The 16663-nt window shown below is 38.5% G+C and overlaps 1 protein-coding gene across 2 annotated transcripts; it reads left to right on the top strand.

Moving 5' to 3' along the window:
• The first annotated feature begins 1018 nt into the window (after positions 1–1018).
• blk (BLK proto-oncogene, Src family tyrosine kinase) lies at positions 1019–8286 on the top strand. Of its 2 annotated transcripts, XM_084000417.1 has the most exons (14): positions 1019–1095; positions 2189–2275; positions 2461–2554; positions 2657–2687; positions 3075–3168; positions 3260–3358; positions 3441–3544; positions 3680–3829; positions 4256–4408; positions 4508–4687; positions 5381–5457; positions 6262–6412; positions 7270–7401; positions 7581–8286. In XM_084000417.1, exons 3-14 carry the CDS (start codon positions 2462–2464, stop codon positions 7781–7783), a joined length of 1467 nt encoding a protein of 488 aa, XP_083856543.1. In that variant the 5' UTR covers positions 1019–1095; positions 2189–2275; position 2461; the 3' UTR covers positions 7784–8286. The 2 variants fall into 2 exon arrangements, with proteins under 2 accessions (XP_083856543.1, XP_083856542.1); XM_084000416.1 differs by lacking the exons at positions 1019–1095; positions 2189–2275 and having other exon boundaries at positions 2358–2554.
• The last annotated feature ends 8377 nt before the right edge of the window (positions 8287–16663 follow it).

The raw sequence follows: 16663 nt of genomic DNA, 5'->3' as shown, positions 1-16663 counted from the left end.
TGGTGTGTTAATATAGTTTTGGTTCCCAAATCATCTGAGCTCTTTTAAGTATCAGATTTTCTATTGATTCTTGTGAACCATCCGCAGTTTTATTAGGTATCAGATTAAGTAGCAGTGTGTAGCATATATATATATTATGTACCTACATTATGCTCCTTTTTGTGGTCAACATGTAGAAAGTGAAAGAAGAACTCCAAGGTAGCAAGATACCCTGACCCAAGAATAAACCTCAAGATGTGGTGAAGTAGAAAAAAAAAGTTGAAAACATGAGATACATTTAATTGAGTGCAAGAACATATGCTACAGCATTTGACCTTAAAGAGATACATGGGAACCATACCTCCAGGCTTCATAAGAGCACATTCTCCTACAATGTTTCAATCAGAGAGTCTCTTGAACGGCTCACTGGTCCATCTTGTGGTCAGAAAGTGTACTGCTTTACTGGTCTGCTGTGCTATAAACATGCCTCATGGTTGCTGAACTGCAAAGATAAAGAGATAAACACCATGAGGAACTGAGAAATACAATATAGTTTCCAACACTCACCACACCTATACTCTGAACTAATAACCATTGCAGACTCTGAGAATCTGTGAATAGTACAATAGCTCATTATATAGTAACAGAGATTCTAGTATCCACCAAGACATTTAGTTAACTATCTTCTCTTTATAACTTAGTCAGTAAATCTGATCTTTGTTGTGATGCATTTGTGAAGATAAATCGTACCAATTCATTCTTTTTTCTTTTCTTTTTTTTTAGTAAGGTTTGGTTAAGTAGAGTTTAACTACCAAATGAATAAGAGAGGGAAATACCAGACAAAGTAAATATACTTTACTTTTACAGTAAGGTCAGTGTGGTCCCCCAGGGAAGGCCTTGGTCTTTACTGTGTGTGTGGTGTATGAGAGACAGCGAGAGAGAGAGAGAGAGAGAGAGAGAGAGAGAGAGAGAGAGAGAGAGAGAGAGGAAAAAAAGAGACAGAAACTTTCAAAACCAAAATGAGCGAGTGAGTGAGAGTGGCAAACAGAAGGAACTTGAATACATTTTTGCATCTGGAGTACTTTTGACGACACAGGACTGGTGGAAGAGGTCAAGGTATTTATTTGCTCTAAGATTTTCTCAGTATAAGATCACACGTACAAATTCTATAATTTTATGGTGGTACAAAACTGACCCATACGCAATACTGTAAAATTTAGACTAAAGATTTTTTTTAACCTTAATTTCATGTTAAATAACCATTGGTTTTAATTGAAAAATATTAATTAAAATTCTTGACAACTGTGAGCATGGCATAATTAACGATAATCATAACAGAACGTTTAAGCAAGTATTTGTGAGCACAGCGTTGATCACACAAGCAGTTGAAAACTATAATAATTTTATATGTGAAAAATAAATGTAGACTAAGACAAATAAAACTCCCTGCATGTATGAATATAAAGCTTATTTTCCTTGAAATAATCAATAGACACATCGTTGGCTAGATTACGCAATACAAGATTAAAACTGTAAAGACTCAAGCATAATGGCAAACACACAAATGCTGACGTCAACAAATGTCCTTGGTAAATTTCTAGGTTGTGGTTGTGGTGGACACTGTACAACTATTGACATTTACGCCCAACAATTTGCATCTACAAGCTTTGTGCTATGTATAAATCAACCAGCTTTGTGCTATGTATAAGCCGCCTCTACCTGCCATATATTCATACAATGATGACATTGAAATTGGCTCTGGAGCTACTCTTAGGACTTTTTGATTCAAATGATGATTATTCAAACTATTTAAAAGTTATAACACAAACATTTTATGTGATTACCTCTTATCGATTCAGAAACAGTTACTATAGGTAGGCTAATGAGAAAGATTATGATTTCCTATTGATGCAAATTCAAGGAAAAAATAAATGAATAAAATACTGATAATGTCGGCATCTTAGTTACTATTATTAGCATATGATTCTTCCTCTATTTTACTTCAAACATGACTTTGTGGCTGTGTTTTAAATAGTATATGCAAATGGTATCATTCAAAGCTGAAAACATATTTTCCACTTCCTCATATGAGAGGCAAATCTCTTAAGAGCGCGCTTGTTAGACAGAAAAAACAACAACAACAACTTAAAAGAGCATTGCAACAGCTCATTTGATTGAGTAGCTTTGAGTAATTTTAATTTATTTGCAGCAGTGGGTATGAACTCGCAGACTGGACCCTACAGTGGGAGGAGTGGAGACTGAAAACAGTGTCAGTAAAGCTCATCTGCCTTATCAGGTAAATGCATAGAAATGAACATGTCGTATCTTTTTGAGACTCTTGGCAGTAGCATGATGGTGGTTGTATATCATAAATAAACCACATCATGCAGCATACGGTATGTCATTTCATATTAATAATTCCTGTCAGTATTGTGCAGTATACCTGAAGAAAGTAACCATTTCAATCACATACGTACTCAGGATGGGCTGCAGTTGCAGTGGCCAGAAACAAGTAAACGACGGCGAGTTCTACAAAAGAAAAAACAACTCTCAGGGCAACTCATTTAATCACATCGTAAGTAAACGGCTTTTAAGAAAACACTTTACAGTACTAATTTTTCTGTGATTTGACTGCTTACTTTGAATATTAATACATTTACTTGATTGTGTTTTTCAGGCACGAAGTGGAGACACCTCTCCGGACAATGGTAATCACTGAACACAGCTCACAAAACAACCAGTTGATTGAAAAGTAACAGGCCCACGCTCATGCATTTGACTGTTGCTGAGCAGAGAGATGTTAGTAGGCCGTAAAAAAGAGGAGGCTACATTTAGCGATTAAAATCTCAGTTGGATTTCCTCTGTGCTCTTCTGGGGGAGATCTGAGATTATTCATGAGAGAAGAGAAGAAAGTCATGTTAATGTCAGAGACAGTGTAATATAGAAAGCAATCAATGCAGAAAAGCAGAATTTAAATACAGTGGCATTGAGAGTGCACAATATTGTGCCCAGACGTGAAAGCGGAAGAAGAAAAGAATTTCTAAAGCATAGAAAACACTTCTTCTGAAATAACCGTTTGCTCTACTTCACTTCAGATGAGACTGTGTTTGTGGCACAACATGACTTCAAAGCGAACAACGACACTGATCTGCCTTTCAAGAAGGGAGACAAACTTAAGGTTTTGCAAGAGTAAGTCTCAACACAGTCCCTACAGTGTATAGTGAAAGCAGTGGTGAAACAGCCTTCTAAAACTGATCTGCCATGTTTGTCTTGTTTGTAGAAATGGAGAATGGTGGCTGGCTAAATCACTGGTGACTGGACAGGAAGGCTTCATACCATCTAATTATGTTGCCAGAGCGGATACGCTGGAGGTGGAAAAGTAAGCAGAAAATTAAACACAACACGTTATTATTCAAAAAGAAATGTTGGCATTTTATGGACTTTTTGTTTCTCTTCTGTAGATGGTTTTTCAAGGACTTGAGTCGGAGAGAGACTGAACGACTGCTTTTGGCGCCCGGAAATAAACCAGGCGCCTTCTTAGTTCGAGAGAGTGAAACCTGTAAAGGTGAGTCTCATTAAATCCCCCAAAAATTCAAGGGCAATGCACTTCCAGAAAGCTGTGGAATGTGGATATGTTCATTTTTACAGTATTAAACCCAGTGTGTGTGTATGTGTGTAATCTACTTGCTGTTCCCTTCAGGGTCCTTCTCATTATCAGTCAGAGATCATGTACAGGACCAGGGAGATGTGGTAAAACACTACAAGATCCGCTGTCTGGACAAAGGTGGCTACTACATCTCTCCATCCAACTCATTCCCATCCCTACAGGAACTGGTGAAATACTACACCCGTAAGTTATATACATATAAGCACTTTACATCCACCTGCAATAATTTGATCATATGTTTTTTTATATCTACAATATTTAAAAAGAAGCTCCTGTTAACAAAACATTTACTGATCAGACGTTACCTAAATGCGATGACTTGGACCCTGATCCAGTTCTCTGCAGTGAATTACAAGTTGTCTGCAGTGACAAGCTCGACCCTGTGATGTGCATTTCCTGTGTGAGAGGAGCGATAGTCTTTCCACTCCTGAGACTAAACCACAAGATAAAAAGGCCAAATATAATATCTAGAATGGCTGCTAGTGCACAACAACTTGATCTTACACTTATAAAAACGCTTTCAAAACTAAGGAAACAACAGCGACTAAAATTAGCACAACAGCAAAGATAGCAGGAAAAAAACATGTACTGTATCACACTCGACTGCAGGTACAGCTGATGGCTTGTGTCAGCGACTGTATGCTCCCTGTAAGCCTAAAGCCCATCAGCAGCCATGGGCCCAAGATGAATGGGAGATTCCCAGAGAGACGCTGAAAATGGTGAAGAAACTGGGAGCAGGGCAGTTTGGAGAAGTGTGGATGGGTGAGAGAAAGCTACAAAACGAAGCCTGACATTGGAAACATATTATATAAATACGGCAACAATACTGTAACCCCCCCTATTTTTTTATTTCTACCCCAGGCTACTACAAGAACACACAGAAGGTCGCCATTAAGACCTTAAAAGAAGGAACGATGGCGGTGGAGGCCTTCCTCCAGGAGGCCAACCTGATGAAGCAGCTGAAACACGAGCGACTTGTGCGGCTTCATGCAGTGGTCACGATGGAGCCCATTCTCATCGTCACAGAGTTCATGATCAACGGTAAGAACAAGAGTGGGTGGTGTTCCATATAACAAGGGGTATGGGTGAATAAGTCAGATGTTTTTTCCATCAATCTCTTTTCAATCACTGAAATATTCAGCAGCAACTATGGTTATTTGAATTATGGTCCATTATTATTTTCTCTGTATAGTCTATATACAGTGTCAGTAAATATATATATTTTAAATGCCTCAAAACACCCAATGTTAAAAAATGCAAATGCTTCAAACATACCCAAATGATTTCAATATATTATGAAAAGAAGCAAGTCCTTATAAATCCAAGTTATTAAAAGCTGCAGCTGTGAAGCTTATAATATTCAGCTATTCAGTGTTAGTGGCTGCAGCTGATTGTCTTATTCTTGACTGCATCATATGAGATGTTATTGTATTACTTAATTCTGTTGTGAAGTTTTTTTTAACATCATAAACTACTCCACAAGCTGTTATATAGAACAGGTGTTTGTGTTGTTGTTTTATTGTTATTATTTCCAGCTACTGAGGCCTTAAAAGCAGTGACTGCAGCCTTACTGTACCACTTCTTAACACACAAAAGCATCATATGAATTTTGTTTCTTTCAGTATAAGATGCCACAATGTGGACCTTTTAGATTAAATCTGAAGCCGTTAAATAGAAGATTTAATGTGTATCTCTTTTTCTAATAAAGTGTTACTTCTCTTTTGTCATTCACAGGATGTCTTCTAGACTTTCTAAAAACAGACGAGGGCAGAAAGCTAAAGCTTAATAAGCTGATAGACATGTCGGCACAGGTGGGAAACTTGTACTTTTGTGCTTGTGACTTTGTACCTTGTAAGCTTTGTGACATTTTCATTACATTTCTAACCGGTACCTCTGATAAAATGAACGTGTTTTCTCAGAGAATTTTCAATCGTCTATTTCACCTGTAATTCAGTTTTTTCTGAAGTTGTGGTTGTTTGCGATCAGATGAAATTGGCATTTAATTCCCTGATGTTTGCATCATTTGTCAGAAACAAATACACTAGCTTTATTGCTGACCTCAAAGTCTATTTATACTCTCCGGCTCCTCTACAGTAACGCTTTGAATGTCTGTTGCAGTGTACACTACACTTTGACACCAATCAGGATGTGAATACACGTGGAAACTGTCAGCAGTAGCTATGCGGTTTCTGTAGTGGGGCTCATGCTCATCTGGCTTAAAGCCTCACCCTACGTCAATTATTAACATCCGGACAGGAAATCATGCTATTTTTCCACCCACAGTGAGCTCCCCCAGAAGTCTTGCCCCTCCAAAGAAAGCATTTTGACTTCCTGAGAGTTGGCACATCCTGTTAAACCCACTTTACTCTCATTACTGTGCATGTAAACACAATACATTACACACTCACTGCAACTGCACTTTTGCCCGCGCCCAGACAATGTATGAATAAACCAGAGGAAGTAAACACATGATACATGTGAAGAAAAAAAAAACTCACTTGATGCAGTGGCTTCAGTTCTGAAATTGATATGTTTACTTTGCAGTTGATCTGAACATGACCCTAAAAAAGCAATCTCCAATGTCACTGTGCTTTCCTGATCTTTCTATATGACAGATAGCTGAAGGCATGGCATACATCGAGGGGAAGAACTACATCCACCGAGACCTGCGTGCTGCCAACATACTGGTCAATGAGACCCTGCACTGCAAGATAGCAGACTTTGGCCTGGCCAGGATCATTGAGTCAGAATACACAGCTCAGGAAGGTACTGTACCCACAGTGTTTTAAACATCACAGGTTAAATGTGCCGCGGCCTCAGACAGCGATCGCTCCATTTACGTATTCATTTGTTTCATGATTCATGTTTATTGTTGTTATTTCTGTGTTTTATTTCTGTCTTCGCCAGTATGAAGACCTAAATTACATCACATTACATTCATTTATCAGAACTCTGTGCTCAAAGTGACTGCAAAAGCCTCCCAGATACTATAAAATACTGGTGCTGGTCTACAAAATACCCAACACAAGTTTTAATTATAGCACATAATCTCACCCCAGGCTGCTGAAAGTCCCCCAAAGCCCCCAGAGAAGCTGTGACTTCAGATACAAGTCTGAAAGCAACACTCCATCATAAATTCCATCATACTGCATGTCATTGCGTAGCCGTAGAGGAACAGCAGTGGGCAATAGGAATAAAGTCTTGTATCATGAAACCGTATGTGTAAGTCTGTATTAGATACTAGACCAAAATACTGTACTGCGGTAGTATTTCTGACAAAATAACCAGATGAAAATGTGTGTGTTTTTGTTAAATCCTGTCAATTTAACACCTGATACAAGGTTTTGTATCTAAATTCAAGTATTTAATTCAAATTGCAGCAAAAATCCTGTAAATCTACATTCACCACCATGACCAAAAAAAGGATAAGGACCTAGCCAACTGTGTAAAGACTGTATTGTTAAATATCTGTAATTTTAGGGTTTGTATTTTCATGTCACCACATGTTAGGAAAAAATACACAAACTGGCACACACTCACTCACCTTCATATTCTCTAAAGTCACAGGCAAGTAACACAATTTCCCTCTCTGCCTTTTCTCACCCTCTCTCTCTGACAACTAGGTGCTAAATTTCCCATCAAGTGGACGGCTCCAGAGGCCATCAATTTTGGCACATTCAGCATCAAGTCAGACGTCTGGTCCTTTGGGATACTCCTGACAGAAATAGTTACCTATGGAAGGATACCATACCCAGGTACAGCACATGACGAATAGATAAAAAGAGAAAAATGTATTGTGTTCTGCAAAGCTGTACAGTTCATGTGCTATAAAGAAACTAATTCAAAAGCTGTGTTACTATTTTGTAGCCAAGGATACTGGGGGAAAAAATCACAATAATCTCACATGTGCTGCATTTTCTTAATCCATAATCAGGGATGACCAACCCAGAGGTGATCAGGAGCCTGGACAGATCGTACAGGATGCCGGCTCCAGAGAACTGTCCCGGGGAACTCTACGACATTATGATGATGTGCTGGAAGCAGAGGCCCGAGGAGCGGCCGACTTTTGAATTTCTGCAGAACATTCTCAACGATTTCTTTATTGCCACGGAGGGACAATATGAGATGCAGCCGTGATTAAAGAAAAAGAAAACGTTTCCTGCTGATAACCCGGACGCAACAGAAAAAAAAGAGACAGAGAGAAAAGTGAGACTTGAATGGATACAGGACCAACTAAACATCTTAAAGACAGATACATTTTTTAAATCTTTTTTATTATTTTAAACGGACACAATTTTTTACACCTACTTTCAGATTGAATGTACAAGCTATTTATGGCTTCTTCTGTCTCTAGCAGCTACTGTGCGAGTATCTGAATCATGTCAGAAAGAGAAGATTCAGAACTTTTCAGAAATTTCAATTGTACCCCTGCTACATGTTGGCTCCCATTCCTGTTGACAACCACGGAGTATGGAGAATGAGGAGACATATTTAAGACTGATAAACTATGGATAATACAAATTCAATTCATGCATGGTGTAAAAATAAGACGTTTGGACCCACGGAAGTCAACACAGGTAAAGTAACGGATTAAACATTTGCATGGTACAGAAATGAGCAACCTGAGATTACATGCACAATACTTTGCACTTTCTATACCCTCAGTCATTCAGTGGATACATCAAGAAAGGGGCTTTTTCAAGAGAGAATTTATATTTGCATAAATGATTTTGGAAATAAATATTTACATTATTTAAAACTGTAATTTATTCCTGTATTTCATTCCACTTATTCTAATTATAGTGTAATTTGCTTTAGCGGTGACAATCACTTTCAAGAAATAATTGCTTAACTCTATCTGGCTCTCAAAGGGCAAATGTTTTAAAAGGTTTCCTCCTTAAAGTTCTTTTTTTATCAAACAGCATTAAAAATGTCAGTGTGACATTATAAAGCCGATGACGGTGAATAATACAAGACGAGACAGGATGTGGACATACAAACAATATAATCACACGTTATCATTTTTGCCGCGTGAAGACAAAATTAAAGTATTCATGCTAGGTACGTTATGTTCAAACATAAAGTTAGTGAATGGAACAAGATGCAGCAGTGAGATGCGTGATGGTGGCCTGAAGATAAAACATTTAGTTTATGGGAAACATGTTTACACCGACACAGAGTGTGAGGCGCTACATCAGCCTACAGGAAGCCTTTAAAAACAACCGACTTTCAGTAAATTACAGTTGGTTTGATCCCCTAAGTGAACCATCCCTGTGGGGGCTGGGGGCTCAGACAGCCACAAGAAAAGATAAGAGTGGAGTGGCCGCGGCAGCCAGGGGTTAAACTCTGCCATTTCCTGAATGGACCGGAAACAGGAAGTGTGAGTCAGCATTCCTCAGATGCCACACAGTTAGAGAGTGCTCATATGCAAAATTGGTTGAGATGTCCACATTTTTGTTATTTGGTGGTTGACACATATTCTGAGTAAAGTGTTTCTCTTGATATGGTCGATAAAGTGCCGCTGAATTACATATGAGCGAGAAAGAGACTTTTCAAGTGAACTCCATCGTCACACCGAGCGTTATCTGCAAAAGTCCGGCAATATTAGTACTAATGATGTAGATTTTAATGACGAGTCTGTTTTCCTGTTGTATCAACAAAACAGCCTGTCATTGTGATTAAAAAAAGCTTCCAGTGTGTGTGAGCTCAGGGGTGTCTTTAAAAACATACACACACTTTGGAGCGTTTCCAGCTGACATAACAGCAGGAAGGACTTGTATCAACAGGGAGTGCAGCCTCTCTCATTTCCTATAGGACACATTAAATCCATTAAAACCATCCCAACATCAGATAGCTGCCATGTTGGCCGTCTCTGTGATATCAGACTTTCTTATGAATACCGTAAAATTACAATTTAATGGCCGTTCAGAGCTAATGAGAGTTAATGCCTATGATGACTTAGTACTGTTAGTGTCAATAGTGGGTTTTTTGGATCAGTGATGGAAATTATTCATACTTCATAATTGTTTACTTGTTTTTTATTACACATAAGTTATGAAAAATTCATAAATTTTTAGTGAGGAAGAGTCTGAAATTTCAAATTAAGATGACTGAAAGACAATGTGCATGTTTCAGTTACTATGCTGTTGCCATCCTGCAGAGGTCAGTGTTACACAGTTTCACATGATGTATCTTAGTAAAGCGCAATCTAAACTGTTATGCTGTTACTGATATATGAGGACAATGGGATATTAGTGAGTCAAATTTTATTCATCCGAATCAAACTCATCTGCATAATGCTACTTCTACTTAATATTTTATTGTTTTAGCAATGTTTTGGCCATTTTATGACATTTAATGACAGGAAATAAGGGGAGGGAGAGATGGGAAATGATATGCAGCCAAGCTCCCCAGCCAGATGTAAATCATTTGAGTTTCCTTTCAATGCACAGTGTCTTTTCTTTCTGTGAACACAGAACTCAGATGCAATGCTCTCCTCATTGGCTGGAAATGCAGAAATGGTAATGCACAAAAAAAATCTCTAAAAACAGGGCTTATTTGTGACCAACAGACACATCACTTAGAAATAAAGAAATAAAACAAATTCGTAAAGCTAAAGCAAATTTTTTTCATCAAAATGATAGATGGGGCAAATGGCAATGGAAAATTGATATGGGAACAATTAAATAAGGAAGAAACAGGAAGAAACAAGAAGGACATAACACCCAATGACATGCAACGAATGGCACACTGACAAATGAGGAAATAACAGTTCCTGAATCATCTCATCTCTGAAAAGCTCTAAGGCTAGAGATGTCTTTGGTCTGGACAGTAACTTCATAAAACATCATAAAGTGGCCCTCACACACCCAATTGCACATTGTCCATAGAACAGGGTAGAGTGCCATCCACCTGGAATATTGCTAAAGGTTACCCCAGCTCTAAAGGCTGGTGACAAGACCAAACATAGAGAATTATCGGCCAATAAGTATCTTGCCAGTCATTTCAAAAGTAGCTGAGAAATTGATTGCATTGCAGTTAACAGACCATCTTAACAGTTGGCATAATCCACTCCATCCAATGTAGTTTGGACTTCGTAAACACCACTCAACCGAAACAGCAATTTGTTACTTTCATGAGAACATCAAAGGTTTATTGGATCAGGGTGGTTATGTAGGAGCTGTTTTCTTGGACTTGAAAAGAGCTTTTGATTCACTAAACCATAATTTACTTATTTCAAAACTGTCCCCCTTTAACTTTTCTGATGGCGCACTCTGCTGGATGAGATCGTATCTGTCAAATAGAAAACAGACCATTCAGATTGGAAACTCAATGTCACCTTACCTCAGCTGCTCAACTGGGGTACCCCAAGGTTCTATCTTGGGACCAATTCTGTTCAGTCTCTATGTAAATGACCTACCTAAAGTTTGCCCAAATGTTCATTTGCAATTATATGCTGATGATACAGTGCTAAATGTCCACACAAAAACAAAACAAGAAGCTGATGCAAAATTCTCAGCAGCTCTGGCACTTATCTTATGGCACAGTATCTCACTGGCTTAATGAATCTTGTTTGCACCTCAACACTAAAAAGACTGTATGTTTTACAACTTGGACACACACAACAGAAAGCATATTAAAACCCATCAAGTCTCTCTTCAAAAAGGCAGTTAAAATTATAATTTATAATTTTGGACAGGAAACCTCTTCATTTTCATTACTGAAATGTTTTAAAAAGGTTTAACATTCTTGACCTGGACAGTTGCCAGATCATTATGGATGTTTGCCTCATTTTCAAAGTTTTAAATGCACTTGCCCCCCCCCACCACTGAATGAATTCATTCATTCACAATCACACAATGAAGGACGAAGAACCAGAGCCTTAACTAGAGGTGATTGCAATGTACCGAGGCGTAGAACAAAATTGTGTCAAATGGTCATCTCTGTAAGAGGAACGCAGTCCTCACCACATATCAGAAACTGCGACAACTACTCACTTAAAAAAAAAAAATCTCAAACATTGGTTAAAAATAAAACTGATGCCTGTTCCCGGGGGCTTTTGGTCTATTGCTCTGTCACTGCGGGTTAAAATTGTCTGTGTTTGCCTTGATATTTCTGTCTGTGTTCTGTGTATTGTATGATTTGTCGTCGCAAGGTCTAAAAGTCTTCTGTGTCTATGTTGTCTAGGAACCTGCCTTGGGACTACGGCTGAAATTTCCGACACTTTTACACTGAAGCTTAATGCATCAGTGTTGATGAATGTTCATTGTCCCAACTCAATATATAAATAAAGGAAATAAATGAAATTCTAGACATGCCATAAAGCATGTATGTAGATCATGAACACAAAACTCAGTGCTATGACCGGCTGTGTTCAACCTCATCATGCATGACGCTCACACAGTGGTTTCAAACCACTGAGCCTCCCTGTCACGTACTGATCTTTATCAGTTATTCATTTAGCCTTTATATGTCTAATTGTCTGGTTTCTCTTCATCTTATTTCTTTTGGCAAGCAAGATGCAGGGAGACATTCAAGAAGAGCTGAGGATATTTCATTTCAAGTTCAGTTAAGCTGGAAGCCTCAAAAGCAATAATTATTATAATATTCTTACTATTGAACAATTGAATCACCCTGCACGCTTTGAGGTATTTTTCCTGTCACACTCTTATTAATTTAGGCCTTTTTTCTTGACTAATTCTGCTGTTCACCTCTGGCAGCATAGCCAAATATAACAGGATCAGTGGTGGATTACCTATCCAATATCCCAAGAATACATCTGTTGAAGCTGAAATATTTAATTCCTCAGTTCAGTGAAAAACAAACCGTAGACATTAAATTAAGAGATGCAGCTAATATTTGATCATCATTTGTGAAAAGCTACCCCACAGACACAGCCCATGATAACATCTGTCTGATGGAGCAGCCGTTAATAAGTCTTGGCCGTTGATTGATAAGCAGCTCACCTTGAAACGAGGCGTGATGTTAACACAAGATGACAAGACATGTGGGGTAAAGGTTGGGAGGCCTGGTCACCCCTCCCCCCCCCTCCCTCTGTTCATCACCGCTGCCTGAGAGGAATAATGACGGGAAACGGTGGCTCGTACACAGATTGATGACTGATCCCTGCAGAAGGCAACACATCATTAGCATCTTGTGAGGATAACCCCACGCTGTCCTCTGGGATAAAAAAAAAAAAAAGCAAAACGTAGATGAAAAGAGATGTGCTTTCATCTCGCAATAATGTTGCCTGTTGTCATTGGTGTTCAGTTGGCATTATGCTCCTCATAAACATGTTGTCTCTCCTGGGGCTTTGATGTCTTTAAATTAATGGAGTCCATCAATCAAGAGCGTTTTGGTCCAGTACATGTGAGTGCTGTTGAAACAGTGACAGAAGATGGCTACAAAACATTTTGCAAAATGAGCAGCTGTAAAGAAGATAAGCAAAGAGCAGGGTGGGAAAGAGTGGGGGGCTTGTAAACTATTGTAGGTCTACATGATTCATGAATTTCATTTCATCTCATACACAACCCATTAATCTGTTTTCTGACCATGAAAGATAAGAGAGACAGATGTATCACTCTCTCATACCTAAGTTTATGGGGTTTTTTTTATCCCCTAATACACTGTTGCCTATAAAGTTGGAATAATTTTTATTTTACTTCTTCTCATGAATGTGATTTATTCTTTTAAGATAAAGTGTATATCTTTTTAAAACTGGTAACTGGGACTCGGTATGTAATCATTGCACCTGGTCAAAGGTGATTACTGATGTGTATACACAGGGATAAAAAGATGAATGTGTCTGAACAAAATTATTCCAACTTTATGGGCAGCAGTGTATAAGACTTCATTGTTATTTCTCTTGAAATACACACACAATAGTCCTGGCTCTTTTTTCTGTGTGATTCAAAACACAGTTTTTTTCTGTACAACAACAAACAGTGTTGCTCAGCCAGTCAATACACGTTCTTACAGGAAGCCAGAGCCAAGGTTCAGCGTATAAACATGAAGATAACTCTGGTAATGGCTCTGCGCTGGAGACAAGCTCATTTGGCCTTTTATGAGGTGAAAGTTACTTGTGCAACCATTTACAACATACTCAAATTCAGGGGGTTTAATTAGTCAGTATGTGTGAATAAAGTCATGTATGGTGTTTTTAAAGCTGCACTGAAAAATAATTTGAGCTCTACAAACTCTTTAAAGGGATAGTTCACCCTAGAATGATATTTCGCTCATTATCTACTCACCCTCATGTTGACTAAGGGCTGGAAGAATTATCAGAGTCCACCGTCCCTTCTCTTAGTTACAGGGGGTCTCGGCGTAGCAGTGAATTTCAATGCAACGGTTGCAAAGGGACACCGGAGCTCTTCGTAAAAAAACACACACAAAAAAACATCCAAATACCTCCATGATGCTCGTATGTAATGTCCGTCTTGTGCTGAAGCCCCAAATTGCGTAATTGTCCCGAAAAAAAATTAAATAAGTCTATATTTTAAGCTTGTTTGTAGCGGAAGCTTCTCGTCTTCTTCTTCTTCTCCTATTCCTGGTCCGTCCAAATATCGCGTGATTCGCAGTAACCGCAATGACGCCGGCGCAAATCACGCGATATTTGGACGGACCAGGAATAGGAGAAGAAGAAGAAGACGAGAAGCTTCCGCTACAAACAAGCTTAAAATATAGACTTATTTAATTTTTTTTCGGGACAATTATATATTATATATTTTTTGTGTGTGTTTTTTTACGAAGAGCTCCGGTGTCCCTTTGCAACCGTTGCATTGAAATTCACTGCTACGCCGAGACCCCCTGTAACTAAGAGAAGGGACGGTGGACTCTGATAATTCTTCCAGCCCTTAGTCAACATGAGGGTGAGTAGATAATGAGCGAAATATCATTCTAGGGTGAACTATCCCTTTAAGCATCTTTCAGCTCATTGTTTTGGCTGTACAGCCAGCAGCTTCACTGTATTGATCGATTTTGATCAACTTCCCACAAAAACAAAAACACACATTGCTTGTGTCTTTATGTAAGAAATATACTTTAAGTGCTACATTTAAAAAAATGCGTCTACATTATTTCCATAATATCCGAGTCTTTGAGCCAGACTTCTGCACTGTACATGAACTCCCCTGGAAATCAATATGTAATAATAACAACTGCTGTCCCTATGTGAGCTGTGCTGAAAATTGATTGAAGCAGCCCAGATCAGTTCCACATGATTTATTTTTTTCTTCTAATACTCTTCAAATATCCTATTTACCCTTTGGAAGAAATACTGCAAAATGTAAAGCTTCTTCAGTGTGTCTGAGTAAGTGAGATTAGTGCCACACACAGCGAAACCGTGCAGCACGCTCCGATTTTACTGCTGACATCAGCGTCCTTGAAAAGGCCTCTGCTGTATGATATTATGACCTGATCATTTAGAGGCTCTCGCAACTGTTATTGTTAGTTGCTGAGCACTTAATGCTTGACATAAAACAACACAACAAGACAAGAAAAGGGGGCTTATATCTCTGAGTATATTCTCTCCCTTTGAGCCAAGCAGGGGTCTTAGGAGGCCTTTTGTGCTAATGATATTTTCTTTGATGAAGCCAATACAAAAGAAATCTGCACACAAAATTTATGGAGGTCTGCTTCTTTTCCTTTGGCTGATTGGGATCTAGGAAACCATCTGCTTGATTGATATTTTGTCTTGATATATGACTCTATATCAATTCATTTAGTGTAAGGAAGCTTTAAATCCATGAGGTAGCAAGAAGACCCAGCACACACTCCAACTGGATCTAGTAATTGACCACCATGGTTGTGCTCAATGATGAGTCAAGGGCACCGGTAACTACGGGGAAATTTAATTATGTGCGCTGGTGCAGTAAGAAAAAAGAAAAAAAAGTACAGGAGGATAGTGGACTGCTGGCCTACGCTATGTGGGCTGAAATGTGACCATTCAATGTTCACGTAGACTTCGTGTCTCCACTGGTAAGATTAAAAATGATCTGATTAGTTTTAAGAGAACAGTCGCTTATGAGGATCCTGACTAATTAATGAGTCCAAGTATGAACGGGAAGACGTATCTCTCAGCGAAATGAACTCCGGGCAGTCACATAAACCTTTCACCGGCCTGTAAAACACTCATCCACATTACAGCTACACTTCACACAGCTGCAGACTTACGTAACAGCTGATATCTTGTGTCATGAACATTATGAGTCTTTTGTTGGCTCCCCAATGAGACAGCTCATCATCCCTGATCAGTATGCAGCGGCCTGCTCCTGTCCATGTGAAGATCCCTGCTGTCACCATCTTCCTTCTCCTCGTTGGTTCATGTACGAGTGTAAATGTCAACGTAAATATTCATATATGTGGCTTTGACCTTGATCACGTGTTTTTTTTTTCCTCCCTGTTTTTAGATTCAATGTCATAAAGAGGGAAAATTAAGAAGAGCACAACATAAAAGTGGAGGTTTGGTCTTTTGTCAACATGACATTGAGAGCAGAACACACAGAAAAGTTAGCACCACTTCACAATAAGACTACCCTTATAAATAATTTATTTATTAGGTTATTAATTGGGTTATTAACACTTTCCAAACCTGGTCAAGTCAAGTTAAAGCTCATAACTCATTAATGTTACTAATGCACTGGGGTTAGGGTTAGGCTACCACTCATAAAACCACTGGTAAAACTAGACTATTGTAACTGATTAATAGATGAGATGTTTACACTTTACAATAAGACTAGATTTTGTGGCTGATTATAGCATGTCAAGATAGATAATACTGACAAGGCCTGAGAGTATGAATTTGGCCATTTAATATGATCATCTGTTATTTCATAATCATTTCATTAATCACTGGCAACTTTACAAATGTGTGTTGAGAAAGAAAGCTACCTAACTAATGTGGTCTCACTATTTGGCAAGCAACAGGTTACATTTTCATCTAATGTGTAAAACAGCTTTTAAATTATTTGTAGAGCTACAAGCTTAATAATAAACTAGTTCTGAACCATTAAAAATTCA

This window comes from Trachurus trachurus (genome assembly GCF_905171665.1).
Source record: "Trachurus trachurus genome assembly, chromosome: 24".
Taxonomy (NCBI): domain Eukaryota; kingdom Metazoa; phylum Chordata; class Actinopteri; order Carangiformes; family Carangidae; genus Trachurus; species Trachurus trachurus.
This window is presented reverse-complemented; position numbering and strand designations above follow the sequence as displayed.